We start from the raw sequence: 21,194 nt of genomic DNA, 5'->3' as shown, positions 1-21,194 counted from the left end.
TACAGAACTTCATATAATAAAACAAAAGCGAAATTAGTGAACACATTAGAAACAACGTGCTGGTCTTTTTAGAAAAAATAAATCAAATCATCACTGGATCATACATATTAAAGAATTGAAGCGCCTAAAAATATAAGAAACCATATAAATAAAAGCAGGGAAAGCAAGTAAATCATGACATGTATTTCTAAAGTAACATCAAAGGAGTAAATGTGCATGTTTAAAGAGAAGAACAAATAGTAACATAGTAGATGACGGCAGAAAAAGACCTGCACGGTCCATCCAGTCTGCCCAACAAGATAACTCATATTTGCTACTTTTTGTGTATACCCTACTTTGATTTGTACCTGTGCTCTTCAGGGCACAGACCATATAAGTCTGCCCAGCACTATCCCCGCCTCCCAACCACCAGCCCTGCCTCCCAACCACCGGCTCTGACACAGACCGTTCAAGTCTGCCCAGCACTATCCCCGCCTCCCAACCATCAGTCCCGCTTCCCATCACCGGCTCTGGCACAGACCGTATAAGTCTGCCCAGCACTGTCCCCGCCTCCCAACCACCAGCCCTGCCTCCCAACCACCGGCTCTGGCACAGACCGTATAAGTCTGCCCAGCACTATCCCCGCCTCCCAACCACCAGCCCCGCCTCCCGATCTTGACTAAGCTCCTGAGGATCCATTCCTTCGGCACAGGATTCCTTTATGCTTATCCCACGCATGTTTGAATTCCGTTACCGTTTTCATTTCCACCACCTCCCGCGGGAGGGCATTCCAAGCATCCACTACTCTCTCCGTGAAAAAATACTTCCTGACATTTTTCTTGAGTCTGCCCCCCTTCAATCTCATTTCATGTTCTCTCGTTCTACCATTTTCCTATCTCTGGAAAAGGTTCGTTTGCGGATTAATACCTTTCAAATATTTGAACGTCTGTATCATATCACCCCTGTTTCTCCTTTCCTCCAGAGTATACATGTTACATAAAAACTCCAAGTAACAATGTACTGTTGGGCCAGCGCAGGAGCTATTTTAGCATTTATTTGTTTTGTTTTGTTTTTTTACAGCACCTCTCTGCAGTCAGTGGCAGCCATTTTGTTCACAGGCTGCAATAATGGATTAGTCTTTCTTCTTTTCTGTCTTCGCAGCTTTCGGGACGTTGTGGTGCAGATGTCACCGGTTCCCTTGACTGACGGAGGTTTTTTTGTCTGCTTTTGTGGTTTTGGATCTCTGCTCCTTCTCACATGGAGAATTCCCACACAGAAGAAGCCTGGACCTTGCTACTTCCAGGTCACCTTCTCCAGGCTACTACTCCTGGCTGCATTTTCAGTCTGCAGCTCACTTTCTGAGGTCTGGGCTATGCTGGCGCGGGCTGTCCTCTTTTTCTGATAGGAGTGTATTTCCTTCTCATCTCTAGCTATGGGGTGACATCTCCTCACGGTTGCCTGGCCTTCTCTTTCTGGCTGCGTAGGCAGCCTTCATCTTGTGTCCATGTTTGCTGCCCTCTGCTGCATTTACTGCAGGTTCTGGATTGCAGTGTTCCTTCTTTTGATACCTGTGACTCTGTGCTGCTTGGACTGGTTTTTTTTTTTTTTTGGGGGGGGGGGGGGGGGGTTCTCCTTCCTGAGGCATGATCATTTTCTCCTTTCTGATGTGGGGCAGCTAGTGACTCGTGTTGACATGAGTATCTAGTGGTGCGCTGGCTTTGGGGCATGCTGGTCATCCCCGCATTGATCCCATGTGGCGTTGGGAGCCTATGAGGCATATTTTCAAAGCACTTTGGGAGGCTAAGTTCCATAGGTTTCTATGGAACTTTGGGAGGCTAAGTGCTTTGAAAATGAGCCCCATAGACTCCTAGTTGTCTGGCCTGTGTTTCGGTCCCTTGTGGCATTGTCAGCCTTCAGATCTCAACAGCATTCGTGGACTTCAACTTCTGCATTTGGCGGCATTTCCATCTCGCAGCTCTCTGCACATTAACCATCTTGGGATCGTTCCGGCATGGGCAATTGCCCTTCACATTATTTAGTACTTGCACTATTAGCCTTCTGGCTGCTGTAGCCTTGCGGCTTAGAGTAGGTGCCATATGGGATGCCCCCTGGGTACCTTGCAGATTGCAGCCTTCTGTTTTTGCAACTGATCGGTGGAAGACAGTTTGTGGCATCTTCACCATAGCTGCTGTTCCAGGACCCTCCTGTCGAGGACTATGCAGGCTGCCTGACCTTGTTGCCCACTGCATTCTGTCAGGTTCTTTCTGTCTCGAGTGCCCTCTCTCCGCTGGGCAGGTGGCATGGTTCTAGTTTTTTTTTTTTTTTGCTTCTACAGGCATTCCTTTGCTGTTAGCAGCTACAGCTGTTTCAGCCTCTGGAAGTTCCTGTGGCCATTCTCGGCTTTTGCCTCACAGTGACAGCTTCAGCTCAGCGTACGGCTACGGCTGCTTGGCTAGCTCATGGCTCTATGGTATTAGCAGAATTTGGCTCTCATGGCTGTTGAGCTTCTTCTGTTGGTACCTGTGGAGTGGGCTCCATCACTATCTGTACAGCACATTTTCCCTTTTCCATGTGCTGCGCTGCTTGGTATTTGGGTATGGAACACAGTTCTGGCTACACCCGGTGGTCACATCACCATATCTAGTATGGCCCACTTGTGCTTCATTGGTCCCAGTCTCAGTTCAGTTCCATCTTGGCATGCTGTTCCCAGTTTCCTATCTGTCTGTTGGAATGGCGCCATGTCTGAATGATGAGCAAACCCCTCCTTTTTTGTGTGTGGAACACAACCCTAGTCCTGACTGAACATTATGCCTGGTGGCCGCTTACTTTATGGGTCCCAGTTGCATTTCTAATGACTGGGTGTAGCTCCATCGCTGCCCGTCAAGCACGTCTTCATCTCTGAATGTCTCTGTATTATCTTTGTATGTCTAGCACAAATCTCTCTCTCGGCGCATAGAGTGCCGCACCATCTCAGAGTGGAAGGCATAGCTCCATCTGCGATAATCAGCAGGGCTCCATCTGTGTATATGGACCATAGTACTATCTCGGGGTGCAGAGCATAGCTTCATCTCTGCTGCTTCCATATCGCTCCAGTACAGTTGGCAATGCCTCTGTCTTTGGGACACAGCTTCCTCCTGGGTTTTGGGGCACGGCTCCTTCTCTGAATGTATGTCCACCTCCACCTCTTAATGTGAGGTAAGGTTTCAGTATAAGAAGTGAATCTTCTTCCTCTGGTTATGCCTCATAGCTTCATCCTTGGAGTTGTCTAAAACTCCGTCTCTGGATGCATAGTTAAGTTCCATCTCTGATTATGGAGCACTACTCCTTGTCTGGCTCTCGGGTACAGCTCTGTCTCTGGATCTGGGTGCAGCTGCATCTCTGGATGAGAAGCACTGCACCATTCATGGAGGTGGAAGTGCACCCATCTCTGAACATGCACAACAACTTCGACACTATTCCATATCTGACTTCAGACTGGTCTCATCCTTGTTATCTGTGACTTTCTCACTTTGTTGGGGAATCTGTTCTAGCTGGGAAGCACGCCTCTGGTGTTCTGTAGTACACAGCTCAGCCCTGTCTTTGCAGAATGTCACTAGCTGGCGTCGTATTTCAGCTCATCCTATGTCTACAGGGTTCTGCTTGGCTCCAAGCTTGGGGCATAATTTCACCCTGTCCTGGGTCTCGGCCCTATTGTGCAACAAGATCTTTGCCATCTTACGTTGGAGTTCTCTTGTGTGCCTTCATGCTCGAACTGGCTTCATCTCTGCATGGTCAGCATGACTCCAGCTTGGCATTTTTTGCTTGGTTCCATTGCTAATTTGAAATCCTAACAGTGTTGTGTGCAGATCCCTTATTAATGTCTCGGAGTCAAAGGTGACTCAGCATGATCCTATTGTGTTGTCTCTGGTGGTTTTCACATTCCCATTTTCATTAATCAGCCATTGTTTACTCCATTCTTCAGGAGGAAAATCATCCTGAGAGTTTCCATCTGTGTATATTACGGTTGCTGTGGGCCTTTCTGGTACCTTCATGCAAACAATAGATGTCTGGGCATGGTCTCCTTTCCTGCTCTTGGTGGGCCCCAGTCAGAGCAATGCAGCCATAGCTCGCTGGAGTTGGGCACCTATTGCTTGGGTGTATGTACTCCAGGCTACTGTCCTTTTCGTTCTCTTCTATGAAGGTTCCCTATGTGGTCCTCGTGACATGTTTTCCAGACTTTGTCCAGTTGATGGTTTTGACTAGGTCTGAGGCATCCTTTGGGGCTTCAGTTCTTTCTGCAGTTGTGTCTGGGTTCCACCCTACTTACGAACTGCTTTGCTATATCCCACAAGTGTCTGGATTCATCTGCTGCTGATGACAAGGAAGAAAAAATTATGTTTTGCCTAATAATTTCTTTCCTTTAGTCACAGCAGACGAATCCAGAGTACCACCCTTTCATGAGGTTGACACTCTCAGTTCAGTCTGTTTCTGTGCTTATATTTTTTGCTGTGGTTTCCTGTACATAGTTCTGCTAGTTGACAGGTTTACGCCTCATTTCTGTATAGAAGGAGAATGTTTGCCTTATTCCTTCTGTTTTGTTATGAGAATTACTGACTAAGGAGAATACTGTCCTATGTGGCACAGTTCAGTTTGGTACTCTGTCTCCACCTGCTGGTAGATGGTTGTAACCCACAGGACTCTGGATTCGTCTGCTGTGATTGACAGAAAAACAATGATCAGGTAAGACATAATTTTTCCTTTCTGTGGACAGCAGGATCCTATAGGCATACTAATGGGGTGATATCACCAAGATCGATCAGAGTTAGGTACCCTCTCTGACATCACCACATTCTCTTGCAGTGTTCTGTCTCCTCAGCTAGCCTCAATCTTGGGAAGAAAGAGCAAAGAATGTGTGGCTGTAGGATCTTGCTGTCCACAGAGAGCAATCTGTTACAAGTTTTCAACTATGCTTTTTCCATGAGCAAGTAGGATCACTACAGCCACACAAGTGTTAAAACAGTAACCTATACTACTGAGAACTGCCAGTCCAAAGGCACTGCCCGCTTAGCACCCTGGTCTAAGCAGTAGTGTTTTGTGAAGGTATGTACTGATGACTGAGCACTCCTAGAAATTCAATTCTCCAAGTTGGTACTAGTATTGATTTCTGAACAATGAATATAAGCCCCAACCCTTTAGGGACCTGCATTGCTGGTTTTTTCAGCAAGTCTGTCGCTTTGCTGAGAGTAACTGATCGTGCAGATATGAAAAAAACTGGAAATAATTTAGAAACTTGAAGTGATCTGCTTTCAATTTGGTTGATCATAAATTATTATTGGAAATGCTAGATGAGATCGGGATTATGGGCTCAGTGCTAGGATGGTTTAGAGGTTTTCTGTCTAGTAGAGTTTGAGTTAAAATGAATGGGAGTATCCATTCCTTGGTCGATGAATTGCAGAATTCTACAGGGCTCCCCCTTACCTCCTATCTCGTGGAACATCTATATGAGATCCCTGGGAAAACCCCTAGATAATCTTGTTATAATAAACTATTATTGTTATTCTGAAAACATCACCTTACTTATCCCTTTACTGTCTTCTACAAATGATTGTTCTAGATTCATTATTAAATTTTTTTACCATTGTAGAGTATTGGGTCTCTTCTTATTTTTTTGAAACTAAACAGGGGAAAAAAACAATTTTCTCTGCTTAGGAACAGTTTTACCTGCTTGTTTAAGCAAAGGGATAGAAATTGGTGATCTTCACTTAGCCTTTGAGATGACTATGAAAGTGTTAGGAATTTTACCTGGACTCATCTCTAACAATGGAATATCATGTGTTGTTTAATCTAGGAATGCCTAGTTTCTTTGCAATCCACATAAGACAATCTTTTGGTAGTTTGTGAAATAAAGTTTCATTTGCATTATATTGTATTTGTATATGGTTGTAAGCATTTTAAAAATCTGATTCTAACCAGTCATTCTGTTGCAGGAAGGGTAGATTGATTGCTAGTGAGCTCATCTTGAATCTTTCTATTACAATAAATTTGATTTTCTACACTTAAAATATCTAAGCTTGCTTGAATGCAGCCTGTCTTAGGTATTAGGAAGTACCTGGAGTAGATGCCTTGATTCTTTTGCCTCTTTGGTACCTAGCTATAACCCATGACTGTGGGAGGGTTTGTATTTCCTGCTTCTGTAGGATTTTTTGGCATGCAGGAATTGGGCAATAGGCTGATCTTCTGGTAGGTGGATATGCTTTCATACATAATTTGTATCCCTCCTTTACTATGTTGAGTATCCATTTTTCTAAAAAAGCATCAGTCTGCTCCCCACTGGTACCTCTTCGTATTGCTGATAGTCAAGAACTAGGATGCCTTCTGAGGGGTTTTTTTTCTCCCTTTGCTTTTGTCTGTGGAATTCTCTGCTAACTTCTGTGACTGAGGTCATGAATATTAGGACAGATAAAAATGGCAATTCTTACACTGGTAATATGGCCTTTCAGTATGGTTGGTTGATGTCTTTTCATGAAACAGAAGCAAACCACTGTGCAAATGCACCACCAGCAGCGTAACAAAGCAGAGGTAATCCAGAGAAAGAGAAGATTCAAATTTAACCACAAACAAATTTATTGAAAATCAACCCGACTCGGCCCAGTTTCGACACTCATGCCTTCGTCAGGGGTCGACAAGACTTCTCCTTGATGTACAAAAGTGGTATAAATATAAATGCGTAGCCACATTTGCATGTCAGTGAACCTATACAAGGGCCACTTTGAGAATAAGCACCTTTCACAGCATGATTTTCAAGACAATATATATCTCTGGTGAAGATATACTGATGATGATTTTATGATTTGGAGAGGAACAGAAGTAGAGCTTAAAGGATTTCATGTATGGCTAAATGATTTAGCTAAAAATCGTAAATTCCAGATGCATTTTGATGTGAGAACTATGCCTTTTCTTGCTATAAACATTAGTATACAGAGGGACAGTGTCATTAGATATTTATCACAAGCCAACAGACATCAACACATTTTTGAATTTTGACAGTTGTCATAGCATATGTCTTAAAAAGAATCTCCCTTATAGTCAGTTTTTACACGTAAAAAGGTTATGCTGTGATACTGTCATCTTTAAGATAAGGTCTTATGATACGAAGAATAGATTTAGAGAAAAGGTTATCCTGTCTCGTGGATTGAAAAGTGCTTTGAGAAAGCATCAGCCTGTAATAGTCTGCTTACACCCAAAAATAAGATCAGAACTAATAAGATTATGTATGTACAGTACCATTTACTCATATGTCAAGTCATATTGATCAGATTCTTAAACAACGCTGGCATATTGTACAAAATTTGAAACCTTTTTCTGACAAGAGCCTAATGATTGCATACAAGAGAGAAAGAAACCTGCATGATATGCAAGTACTGACTGCCTTACCAACACAGTGCAAGACTACAAGAAGAATGCCAACGGGACATTTTAAGTGTAGGAACTGCTCTATGCATAGTGAATATGAAAACCAAAGTTTTCATCAGCCCATCTTCTATCAGTGAATTTGTTTTGATACAATTTTCTAACTGCAAGACTGAGAGTGTTGTATATGATGCACTGTGCCCATGTGGTTTTTGGCTTACATTGGAAAAAACAAGAGATGTTTCAATTTTAGGATAATAGAACACAAAAGTGCTATAAAAAGACAAATTAGAGAAATCGCTGATGGAGCACTCCTTGGAAGCTGGCCACAAGTTTGAAGAATATAGGTTTTGTGTACTAGCAGAAACCAGGAGATCTTGGAGAGGTGGATGATTGGATAATCTTTTACTTGAGCTGGAACGGTCAGAAAGATTTCTATATTTTGTTTTATTTCTACTTATTATCTATAATAGTGGACTAACTCAGCTACCCCACCACTCTGTTTTTTGTTTGTTCAAATTGGTTTTTTTAAATTATCTTTCTGAATCTTTGACCACCTTCAGAGGTATGTAAAGCAACCCTGGAAAGGTCTACTTGTTTGTTGTTACTGTGAGGACTGCAGGAATGCTGTGAGAGGCTGCCATCTTCTGGAGTGAGCTGATAAGAGGAGATTTATGCTATGCCATGTATATATATGCTGGATTTTTTTTCAGCCGTTACTCAGAGGAGACTGCCTCATGCTATGCCATCAATGTGGATGCTGGATTTTGTAATCAACTGCTACTAAGTGGTTTTTTAAATATGTTTTTATTTTCTGATTTTTACGAAAGTGTTGCGGTAATTCTTGAACACCACTTGGGTAGGTGTCCTTCTTTTACTAATCTTTCTGGTTTAAGTATATATTTGTGTAATTGTTTTAAGCATATATATATATATACATGGTTTGGCTTTTGTATAAATAATAATAATAACACATAAATATGATTATCATTATGTATAGTTGCTTTTACTAAGGTGTTTATTTTATTTGTTGATAGCCTCTAGCCCCTGATGCAGCCCTTGCATGGGCAAAATACGGCCACTGTCAGGCTTGTTTGTTTTTTTATTTCTGAATAAAGGCTTTCAAGAGCATATATTCCTAAGTCTGATCTGCTTTTGTTCACCAACATCATCTCATAGGGCTGAGGCTCTTAACCAGGCAGCTGCTGCTGCTATCCTCTGGAGGCATTGTATACCCGGGTATGATCGGACATGTGCATCCCCGGCTCAGTATCAGCTGCTACCCACATATGGGGATCTGAACCTTCTCCTGATCCCCCCCTCTAAAAGTATTGGGCCCTCCTCCTTCACTGTGTGCCTCCCCCTCATGAGCCCCCCCAATGCCCCTGTAAGTTGCCCTGGGGGTCTAGGGGAGTAGGCCAGGCAGGTATGAACCCCAGTCACTCCTGCCTATGCTAGCTCTGAGTTCAAAATGGTGGCTTTGACCGCTAGTAGTCTTGAGGTACTGCCACTAGTGGTCAGCCTTTCATTATAAGGGTGGAAGGCTGAACCTTAACAGTAGTATTGCAAGACTGCGCTAGAGGCGGTGGCCACCATTTTGCACTCAGGGTCAGCATGGACAGGAGCGATTGGGATTCATGCCTGCCTCCCAAACTAGGGATGCGAAGGTAGGCCCTGTAAGGCTTTACAAGGAGGGGGGGGAGGGAGCCAGGCCCTTTTTAGGAGGTCCAGAGGACAAAATGGTCTTGTTTGGGGGAAGAGGAGAGGAAAGGAGATAGTGGAATATTCAGGCCATGGGTGCGGGCCAACATTCAGTGCTGGCAGCAGCATACTTAACCAACAAAAGTTAGGATGGCCTTTTATGCGGTCCTGTTTGGTTGCTTAGCTATGTGGGCACTAGCCGTGAATATTGCTGGCACCCACATAACTCCCAGTTCCTCCCTGACTACAACCTGAACTGCCCCTACTGCTCATTTTTGTTATGGCTGGTTAGCTTCAGTGTTCAGTGGCACTGCCTGGTTAAGCACAACTGAATGTTGACAGCCAGTCCGCTCATTGCAGTTTAACCAGGTAGGAGCTTCTCCTGACCAGTTAAACTCAGGGCTGTGCCTAGGGTCTCTGGCGCCCCCCTGCAGACTATCAGTTGGTGCCCCCCCCCCCCATGAAAATGATCACGCCCCCCCCCCCATGAAAATGATCGATCACCACTTGCCACACTGAAAGGAATTGTCAGCAATATTCTTAGAAACAAATTGCTATACATTGCAAAATAAGATAGCAGATGTACATTCTCAAAGTGGACATATTCCAAACGCTAAAATGAAAATAAAATGATTTTTTTCTACCTTTGCTGTCTGGTGACTTTCTTTTTTCAATCATGCTGGTCCAGTATCTGATTCTGCTGCTGTCTGTCCTCAACTCCATTTCCAGGGCTTCCTTTCCATTTATTTCTTTACTTTTCTCCTTTCTTCTTCATTTCTTGCTCTATATCCATTTCCAGCAATTTCTCCTCTCTCCCTGGGTCCTGCCCTCCCATCCATGTCCATTCTTGTCCCTCTCTGCCCTTCCCTCCTCCATCCATAGCCAGCAATCCTCCTCTCTCCCTTCCATTTTCAGCAATTTGTCCTCTCCCTGGGCCCCCATGTCCATCCTTGTCCCTCTCTGCCCTTCCCTCCTCCATCCATAGCCAGCAATCCTCCTCTCTCCCCTCCCCTCCATTTCCAGCAATTTGTCCTCTCCCTGGGCCCCCATGTCCATCCTTGTCCCTCTCTGCCCTTCCCTCCTCCATCCATAGCCAGCAATCCTTGCCTCCTCTCTCCCCTCCCCTCCATTTCCAGCAATTTGTCCTCTCCCTGGGCCCCCATGTCCATCCTTGTCCCTCTCTGCCCTTCCCTCCTCCATCCATAGCCAGCAATCCTCTCTCCCCTCCCCTCCCCTTCCAGCAATTTGTCCTCTTCCTGGGCCCTGCCCTCCCATCGGTGCCTCTCTGCCCTCACAGCCATGCCTCTCTGCCCTTCCCTCTGCGCCCTGGGGCCTTTAAATCTTTTACTTCCGGTCGCAGCAGCGTCAGTGAAAGCGGAGCGCTGCCGACGTCTCCCTTCCCTTTGCGCTCTTGGTTCCCTCAGTGTCCGCCTTCTTCTGACGTCAGAAGAAGGCGGGACACTGAGGGAACCAACGAGTGCAAGGGAAGGGAGACGTCGGCAGCAGTGGCGTAGCTAGGGTAGTTGACACCCGGGGCCGGTCATTTTTTAACACACCCCCCCCCCCCCCAAATCCAGTACTAGGCATACCGAGAATACAAAACACTCACGACCTATAGAGCAATTTTACCATACCATAAGCAGTCGTTTCTACGAGTCACACAAGGAAAAGGAAAGCATCTTAAGCACTACAGTGAGCACTAGAACATCAATTCACCTATTGTAAAACGAAACCAGACAGAATAGTAGAGATCGTCGATCCTGCACAGTCAATGCCAACTGAAAGCCATGTCTTTTTCACAAACACAGATACACCCTAATCCACTATAGAATAAGTAATCATAAACTTTCTATTTAGACAAAAATTAAACTGAACCCCCGATGCCAGACTCTGCATACAATGCAACACCACAGAAACAGAAAATGTATCCTAGTACTGTGCAAAATATAAAGACAGCAGATGTAAATTTGAAAAAAATAACAAATACCAATCACCACTTTACAAATGAACAAATAGAAATAAAACAAATACAGAAAATAAAATAATACCATTTTATTGGACTAATACATTTAGCTTCCAGAGGCCAAAATCTCCTTCCTCAGGTCAATACAGTATAGTGCTGTTACAGTATCCTATCCTGATCTGAGGAAGGGGGTTTTGTTCTCTGAAAGTTAAGTCAAAATGTATTAAAATTAGTCCAATAAAAAGATTACCTTATTTACATGTTCTATTTATAAATATTTATTAACACAGCTAAAATACTATATCCTAAAGCAAAATAATAAAAATATATATTTACAGTTTGTTGTCTTTGGTTTCTGCTTTCCTCATCTTCTTTTCACCGTCTTCCTTCCATCCAGCATCTGTCTTCGCTCTCTCTCTGCCATCCAGTGTCTGCCTCTCTAATGTCCCTTCCATCCACATCTGCCCTCTATTTCTGCCCCTTCCATCCACCATCTGCCCCAGTCTGCCATCACTCTCTCCCCCTTCCATCCACCATCTGCCCTCTCTCTCTCCTTTCCCTCTAGCATTTGCCCTCTATCTCTGCCCCCTTCCATCCACTGCCTGCTCTTTCACTCCCTTCTATCCACTGTCTGCCCTTTCTCTCTGCTCCTTCGATTCACCATTTGCCCTCTCTCTTTCCCCCTCCCATCCATTCAGGGTCTGCCTTCCCTCTCACTCCCCATTCCATCCAGGATCTATCCCCTCTCTCTCACTGTCCCCTCTTTTCGTCTCCCAGTTCCCACCTGTGGCTGCCCCTAGTTCCAGATCCATTGATTCTCCAATCCACCCCTGCCCCAGGCATGATCCCATTCTCCCTCCTGCTCACTTTTCAGACCCCAGTTCCAGCTCCATGCCCCTTCTCCCATCTGTCTCCCACCCAGTCCCTTCTGCCCATCCGAGTCCCCCTCACCCCATCTGTCTCCCACCCAGTCCCTTCTGCTATCCGAGTCCCCCTCACTCTATGTGTCTCCCACCCAGTCCCTTCTGCTATCCAGGTGCCCCCCACCCTCACCCCATCTGTCTCCCACCCAGTCCCTTCTGCCCATCCGAGTCCCCCTCACCCCATCTGTCTCCCACCCAGTCCCTTCTGCTATCCAAGTGCCCCTCACCCTTACCCCATCTGTCTCCCACCCAGTCCCTTCTGCCCATCCGAGTCCCCCTCACCCCATCTGTCTCCCACCCAGTCCCTTCTGCTATCCAAGTGCCCCCCACCCTCACCCCATCTGTCTCCCACCCAGTCCCTTCTGCTATCCAGGTGCCCCCCACCCTCACCCCATCTGTCTCCCACCCAGTCCCTTCTGCCCATCCGAGTCCCCCTCACCCCCATCTGTCTCCCACCCAGTCCCTTCTGCTATCCAAGTGCCCCTCACCCTTACCCCATCTGTCTCCCACCCAGTCCCTTCTGCCCATCCGAGTCCCCCTCACCCCATCTGTCTCCCACCCAGTCCCTTCTGCTATCCAAGTGCCCCCCACCCTCACCCCATCTGTCTCCCACCCAGTCCCTTCTGCCCATCCGAGTCCCCCTCACCCCATCTGTCTCCCACCCAGTCCCTTCTGCCCATCCGAGTCCCCCTCACCCCATCTGTCTCCCACCCAGTCCCTTCTGCTATCCAAGTGCCCCCACCCTTACCCCGTCTCCCACCCAGTCCCTTCTGCCCATCCGAGTCCCCCTCACCCCATCTGTCTCCCACCCAGTCCCTTCTGCTATCCTAGTCCCCCCCACCTTCACCCCATCTGTCCCCCACCCTCACCCTGCCTCGTCTTCTCCCTGCCACCCGGTCTTTAAAAATAAATTGCCGACGCGATAGCGAGCGCAGCACCTCGTGTGCAAGTAAAAGAAGCGGATCCGATCATCTCATTGGGCCTTCCTTCACTGTCCCGCCCTAGAGGAAATAGGAATTTGCATCAAAGGAGGGCGGGACAGTGAGGGAAGGCCCAGTGAGATGATCGGATCCGCTTCTTTTACTTGCACACGAGGTGCTGCGCTCGCTATCGCGTCGGCAATTTATTTTTAAAGGGCTGGTGCGGGGCGGGGGGGTGCCAGGAAGAAGAGCAGCGGGAGCGGCGGCACCCCCCTTTCTGGTGACACCCGGGGCGGACCGCCCCCACCGCCCCACCCTTGCTACGCCACTGCAGCGCTTTCACTGACGCTGCTGCGACCCTACAGGTAAAAGATTTAAAGGCCGGCGGGGCGAGGGTAAGCACCGCGGCGGCGCCCTCCAGAGGTGGGCGCCCCCCTGCGGCGCTTACCGCATCGGCACGGCCCTGGTTAAACTCTTTCAAATATCAGGCCCTTACTTTCTATTCTCTTAGACTTCTGAGGTATCAAGTATGGAGCCTGCCAAATCTTTGTCTGCTGCTCCATTAAGATCTTTTTTATCGGCATGGCCTTTATGTCCTTTGGATATACCTAAAAATTCTGTTCTTCAGTCAAATATATCTTATGCTGATAGACAACTCTTTACAAAGTTTCTGCAGAAACTGGGGATACGTTGTATCCTCTAGCTGAAATTCATTCTTTGGCCTTTGTGGAAAGCTTGGTGAGGAGTTCTTCCTAGGGGAGTGTGACAGACACAGAGTAACATCAGATTTCCAGGTGTCTAACATATTAGCTGAGAAGCTTGCCATGAGGTCTTTAGGAGAGGGGAAGGGAGACTGCTTGTAAATCAAGGTCACCATTGCCAAAAAAAAGTTCAGTCACCTAAGAATCACCTAACAAAGTCTATTATCAGAGATAATAGACTTTGCTAAGCAATTCTTAGGCGACTGAGCTGGCTGGGTTTTTTTTGGTGACAGTGACCTTGATTTATCGCCGCCATACCGCTATTTTAAGATCTCTCTCAACAATTCTGTGATGACCTGAGGTGGTTGCTATGCAAATTTAGAGCCACACCATCTCTGAAGTATGTGTGATAAGACAGTGTAGACAAAATATTGTGATTCTTCTATCTGCTGTGAACATCTGAAGCACTGTGCTGATGATGTGTGTTTTTAAGTTCTGCTGTTTTTGGTGCCAAAGTTCTGGCCTTTCTTAAGCTCTGCTTTCAGGCTGGTTGAGAGCTGCTGCTGTTTGGGGAAATACTTGTTGGGGAGCTCCTCTGTGAGCTGCACTGAATGTAATGTGAAGAGAAGGGGCTGTTAGTACTGCATAAGGGAAGCACTCAATGGGGAAACCCAATCTCTACAGGGCAGTATGTGAGATGAGGAGGAGCTCTCGCCACGATAACGTTTTAAGGAAGATGTTTCAAGGTTTTGTTTATTTGATTACCGCTTAGGGTCAGACCATCAGTGGATTACATACAATAAAATATATGAGAACAAAATTACATTATACAGAGAAAAGAAAACAGCAGAGCACTTTGTGGAAGGAGCCTCCCTGCCTGAATAGTCATTGATGAAGTCTTCTGTCTTCTGCACTCTACATCTCTGGTGTGGTGATGGTGTGTCATGGACATCCTTTCCTTTCTTGCCACTGTCAGTCTCTGAAGGGGAGTCCCTACTGATGAATTGGGTAACTGCCACTGATGGAATGGTTAGTCACATTTCTACCCCTCTCAGTCCTTAGTGATCTCACTCTACTGGTTTCTTTAAACAATCTGTTTTATTTGGTTCCAATTGCGAGCTCTCAGACCTCTTTTTTTTCTTTTTACCAAAATGCCTTTTATTTATTTATTTGTAGCATTTGTATCCCACATTTTCCTACCGATTTGCAGGCTTAATGTGGCTTACGGTTGCCATTTCCGGGTAACAGAGTACAAAAGGCATTACATTAAGGTGCATACATACATGGTAAAGAAGAATACATTGTGGTAGTGTGTATTGGTTCCTGCGTGATAGATAGGATTGTAACATACATTAGGTCATCGGCTGTAGAGAAGCCATATTCAACATATGGTTCAAGTGAAAGAGGTTAGTCAGTCAAGTGATAAGAGTTCGATTTTTCTAGATCATGTGTAGTCTTATTATTTAGTGTTGAGGATGAATGTTAATGGTATGCCTTCTTGAATAGATCAGTTTTCAGTAGCCTTCGGAAGATAATTAAATCTTGCGTTGTTTTTATGGCCTTCGGTAGTGCGTTCCATAGCTGCGTGCAAACGTAGGAGAAACTGGTTGCGTATGTGGATTTATATTTTAATCCTTTACAGTTGGGGTAGTGGAGATTGAGGAATGAGCGTGCTGATCTTTTTGCGTTCCTAGTAGACAAGTTTATAAGGTCTGACATATAGGCCGGTGCTTCCCCGTGAACGATTTTGTGGACCAGGGTGCAAACTTTGAACGCAATACGTTCTTTTAATGGAAGCCAAAGCAGTTTTTCTCTTAGGGGTTTGGCGCTTTCATATCTCATTTTCCCAAATATGAGTCTGACTGCTGTATTTTGAGCGGTTTGAAGCTTCTTGATGATTTGTTCTTTGCATCCGGCATAGATGGCATTACAGTAGTCTAGATGGCTAGTACCATTGATTGTACTAGGCTTCGGAATACTTCCCTTGGGAAGAAAGGTTTGATCCTTTTAAGTTTCCACATTGAGTAGAACATTTTCTTTGCTGTATTTTTCGCATGGTCTTCAAATGTGAGATTTCAGTCAATTGTGACTCCCAAAATTTTCAGACTGTCTGAGACCGGAAGGGTGTAGTTTGGGGTGTTTATTGTATTGGGTTTGTTTGTGTTATATTATGAGGATAAGATGAGACATTGTGTCTTTTCTGCGTTTAGCTTTAGTTTGAATGCGTCCGCTCATGAGTTCATTATTTGTAGGCTGTGTTCAATTTCATTTGTGATTTCGGTTATGTCTTGTTTGAACGGGATGTATATCGTGACATCGTCTGCATAGATGTACAGGTTATGTCCTTGGTTGGATAGCGATTTGGCTAAAGATGTCATCATTAAGTTAAAAAGGGTTGGTGAGAGCGGTGATCCTTGTGGTACTCCGCATTCAGGCTTCTATGGTGTTGACGTTTTTAAGTTTGCAGTCACTTGATATGTTCTTGCTGTTAGGAAGCCTTTAAACCAGCTTAGTACGTTACCTCTAATCCCGAAGTAGTCTAGGATGTTTGTGAGTATCTGGTGGCTAACCATGTCGAATGCGCTGGACATGTCAAATTGTAGGAGCAGTACATTGTTCCCGTTTGCAATCAATTGTTTGAATTTGGTTATGAGGGTGATTATCACTGTTTCAGTGCTGTGGTTGGATCGAAATCCTGACTGTGATTCATGTAGTATTGTGAATTTGTTTAGGTAGTTAGTAAGTTGTTTGGTTACCATGCTTTCCATTAGTTTGACTATCATGGGGATGGATACTACTGGTCGATAGTTGGATGTGTCATTTAATTTTTTCTTTAAGTCTTTGGGTATAGGTGTAAATAATATATTTCCTTTGTCCTTGGGGAAGAGTCCATGTTGTAGCATGTAGGTGTAGCGTAAGGTCTGTTATGAAGCGTTTGGGGCGGTCCTTATTAGGTTAGGGGGGCAAATATCCAGTTTGGAGTGTTTTTTGGAGAATTTGTTGATTGCTTGAATGATGGTTTCATCGGTTAGTAGATCGAAGTTGTTCCAGATTCGATCTGCTGGGTATTCCCCGGGAGTTGGGTCCAGGCAGTCCATAAATTTTTCGTGATCAGTGGAGTTGAGTGGTAGCGTGGATCGAAGTTTTATGATTTTCTCGTTGAAGTATTTGGCAAGTTTGTCTGCCAGTGGGGTGTCTGTGCTGTCTGTGGTAACTGGTGTGGTATCAATTTGTTTATTCACGAGTTGGTAGAGTTTATGTGCATCTTTGTAGTCTGGTCCTATTTTGGTTTTGTAGTATGCTTTTTTTGTTTGTCTTATTGAATATTTGTATTTTCTTTGCATTTGTTTCCATGCATTAAGTGTATGTTCGTCTTTCATTTTTTTTCCATGCTCGCTCAAGTCTCCTAACGTGTTTTTAGTGATTTCAATTCGTCGTTGAACCAAGATATTGAGTTTTGTCTTCGTGTAGTCCTTTTTTGTAATGGTGCAATTTTGTCTAGTGTATTCCTGCATCTGTCGTCCCAGTTTAGCAGATAGTGTTTGGACTCCGTTTGTGCTGTCCATTCATTATTGCAGAACTGTTGCCAGAATGTTATAGAGTCAATTTGGCCTCTCGTAGTGTAGGTTGTTGGTTCTTGCCTGATGTGCGTACCTTTTTTCTGCTACTGTAAGGTGAGGTTTAATTTATAGTGGTCTGACCATGGTATCTCTGTCCATTTTGTTTCTGTTAGTATAAGATTTAGGTCTGCGGATAGTTTGTGTGTGATGAGGTCAATTGTGTGTCCTTTGGCGTGAGTGGCTTGCATGTTAGGCCAACTAAGGTCCCATAGCTGGAGGAAGTCTTTGCATTCGCGTACAGTGGTTGCATTATGGTCTTCTAGGTGTATGTTTATATCCCCAATTATGAGTATATTGGAGTTTGGTACACAGTTGTTCGATATGAAATCCAGCTTCGTTCTTTAAAATTCTTTTAATTTTACAAGCTTAGTTTTCAACATCATGGCTCAGTCCTATACACTGGACATACAGATCATGCATGTCTGTGATTGACATCTTATTTATACAATCAGGGCATCTTTTAAAACCTGGGTTTTTCGACGTATGAACTCTGCAAAATCAAACTCAATTTTAAAGCTAATTGAAGACTGAATCAGAGAAATGGTAAAATTTCAGTGACCATGACCACTCTACAGGAGCACGGGAATGCCTTTACTGTTTCAGCATATCTAGGGTTTTCTAAGCTTGGAGAGATAGTACCTAATGCTATGTGACTTGTGTGACTACAGTGGTCCTGCTTGTCCATGGAGGAAAAAAAATCTTTGCAAGGTTTGAGCAGCTAACCAAATACATTTCAGCTTCCTAAACTTGATGAGTCGCCTTTTCTACATTGTTCATGTTGCTTACTAAAGACAGCTTTTTGATAATAAGGAAAGATCCTTTAACAGATAATCTCCTTTAGTAACTAATCCTCATTTTATTTCTTGCTTGTAGGAGTCTGGAGCACCAATTCTGACTGACGATGTCAGCTTGCAGGTGTTTATGGATCACCTGAAGAAACTTGCTGTCTCGAGTGCTGCCTGAAATGCCAATCTCTCTTTAGGACACTCTGATCAACACAAACTTGATAATTCAGATTCACTTTCTTATTTCACTACTAAGTGGTGATTGCCATTCCTTGTGGTAATGCTTCAAGACACAGTACTAATTTTGTGACATGGTGAACTTTTTGCTGAGGGGGAGGGAGTTTCTTCTTGCTTCTTTGAGCTTTTTAGCTCATTTGGAATTGTCATCTATTAGCATAAGACACCTTGAGCTTCTGTTTGTACAAGTAATGTTTACACTTTTTATCACTTGCACCTCCCATTTAATGCAGATACAGTAACCAGGGACCAGAGAGGGTGACTTCCTCTGGAGCTTGATATATATATGTACCATGAGTTTGTCCACTAGATCTTGTGATTGAGAAATGAATGAGCCCCACCCCCCTTCCCCTCACCACCCACCAAGAGCTGTGTACATGGTCTCTGCAGCTTCCCCAGCCAGTCCAAGGAGCAGAAGACAGGCCTGGAAATCAATCCCAGGTCTAGTGCCTCATGGGGCATGGCACTGGCAATAAGTCATTGCACCAACCCAATGGTGACCATGTCTGGCAACAGAAGTTAATCATGGCAAATTGTGCTATGATGACTAACACAGTATGGCATTACCAGAAATGGCAATCATTACCACTGTAAAAGACTTTATATAAAAAAGCTCTGATGTGCGCAACCTGCCTCACTAAACTTTCAGCTCAATATAGGTGCCAAGAATGGCTTTGGTTAAGATTTGTCTATCTATAGATTTAATTTAATGTGTTGAAACATAACTAGAGCAAAAAGAACAAATATTTTGACTATGATGGTGGTCATGTAACTCCTTTTTAGACATGTGAAAGTTTTATAAGTGTGACTATCAAGGTACATGACTGCCATGCACTGCAGAAGCACGTTATTTGTTATAGAGGGAAATACATTGTGAAAGATGACAAGGGTAAATATTTTGTGTGCTGCTTTTAACCAAAATGAGAATAAGACACAGGGAGAAGTATACCTATGCAAATATAATTATTTATGATATTCTTCCTTTGCACACACATTCTTAGTCATGGCTTTGTGTAGTCTCAGGTACGTAGAGAAAAGAAATGTCCCTTCATTATCCCAATTCCATTATTCTGTGGTTTTTCCATCATCATTTAATGAAACTAGGAAGAATTACTAAGATAATTTTGTACAACTAGATTTACTGCAAACCTTAAATCTTGGGGCTGGGATGGTCTTTTGTTTAGTTACATGGCTTATTTTGCTGAGACAATGATAGGGATAAGAAATTCTTACATGAGAAATCTACCATAAACCTAACCTTATTGGTGGTAAGATCTTCCTGTGTTAAGATGTGAATAATAGAGCTGGTATTTTCTGCATGCTGGGTTTTTTGTTTTCCTTAGTAATTTGAGTAAGGAGTCTGCCACTTCTTTGGGCAGCATTAATGTGATACAGAACACTATTATAGAAAACCTGCCACTAGACAATCACTACAGCAAGTTTAGTATAGAAACATATACATAACCAAGTCCATCCTTATCTACAACTGCTCAAGGGATAGCTGGTTACACCTTGCACTTGTGAGTTATCACAGAGCTGGATAAATTAGGCCATAGACTAGAGATCTAAAATTCCTTCAGACCTTTATAAAATAAACATTGAGAACCACTAAGATGCTAGATAATTGAAAGTAAATGCTAGTCTGGAGTACTTAGAAATATGTATTGTTCTTCCAAACTGATCCAAAAAAATGGAGCGATGTGGAGCCTCAGACAAGTGGTTTTCATGGTTGTTTTTTTTTTTTTATTGGAGTCTTTTCATTAATACTAATGCATTGCTATAGTTTAGTGATAATTCTAGTAGGTTCTCGTTCCTCAATTTAAAAAATATTTTTGCCATTATTGTGATAAATTCAATGACAGTTGATCCTGGGCTGTGTTTTACTATAGATTCATATTTATTCTTATTTACTATTGAAAGTTTACTGATGACATCGCTGTTTACAATCCAGATATCAAATTACTGTTATCCTACATTATAAATACTTTTTATAATAAATATTGCTTATAATAAGCTGAAATTCTTTCTTCAAAAAACAAATCTTATATATTGGTTGTAGCAGTCAGGATTTGCTCTGACTCTCCACGTGTATGTTGGCTTCTGGTACATTTGTTCTATGGTGTGACATAGCTGGAGCTTTTGTACTAGCTCTTCAGAATAGATTTGCAGTAGGGTTATTTTGGCTGTTGGATCCATTTTGAGCCTAAGCATTGCTTGTAGTGTACAGAAAGATATATGTTCAGTATTGTTTCACTATTCTGTGGAAACATAAGTAAAGCCATTCATTTAATTTTATCAAGATAAATTTACTTCTTGTCTTAGGCACCAATAAAGTATACATTTTCTCTGTTTTATTTAGTACTTTGAAGTTTGCTTATTTTGTGTCTAATAAACATTGAAATAGAAGGTAGTGTTTAATAACTGCAGGGGCAACGGAATGTTTGTTTTTTCATAATCGTCTATCTGTATTTTGCTTTTCATCCATATGATGTATCAATTCATTTTATCTGTTCAACACCAGACTTGCTTAAAATGATCAAGATGAGGTAAAGTAGGAAGTAGGTCTCCAATCCTCTCCCATGAATCTTTAATTGCCTTAGGAATCTGTCATGAGAAGTTTGTCAAATGCCTTTTAGAAAAACCAAATGCACCATTTGAAGCAGTTCACCTTTATCCATATGTCTGTTTTCACCTTCAGAAACATCTAATAAAGTAGCAAAATAAAACTTCCCTTTGCTAAACTCATGCTGACTTATTTCTAGTTAAGTCGTGTCTGTCTATATCAAGGGTAGGCACCCATGGACCTCAAGGGCCACAACCCACTCTAAGTAAAAAGTCTATCCTGCATCAACATAAACAACATGCACACTTATGGAAACCTTGGAAGCACTGACATTTTTAAATGACGTTGCATTATCTCAGAACTTAACCTTTTCCATTATAGTAGACTTGAATCTGGTCAACCTCTCAACACAC

At 43.5% G+C, this 21,194-nt stretch overlaps 1 protein-coding gene across 1 annotated transcript in view; it reads left to right on the top strand.

The window, feature by feature from the left end:
* Nucleotides 1-20,942, top strand: part of LOC115477307 (protein transport protein Sec23A) — a 192,416-nt gene extending 171,474 nt beyond the window's left edge. Inside the window, exon 20 of the mRNA XM_030214093.1 lies at nucleotides 18,070-20,942. Within this exon, the coding sequence (XP_030069953.1) occupies nucleotides 18,070-18,159 (90 nt within the window). The 3' untranslated portion in view covers nucleotides 18,160-20,942. The remainder of the gene's footprint in view (nucleotides 1-18,069) is intronic.
* Nucleotides 20,943-21,194: the final 252 nt, after the last annotated feature.

This window comes from Microcaecilia unicolor, chromosome 9 (assembly GCF_901765095.1).
Source record: "Microcaecilia unicolor chromosome 9, aMicUni1.1, whole genome shotgun sequence".
Lineage (NCBI taxonomy): Eukaryota > Metazoa > Chordata > Amphibia > Gymnophiona > Siphonopidae > Microcaecilia > Microcaecilia unicolor.
This window is presented reverse-complemented; position numbering and strand designations above follow the sequence as displayed.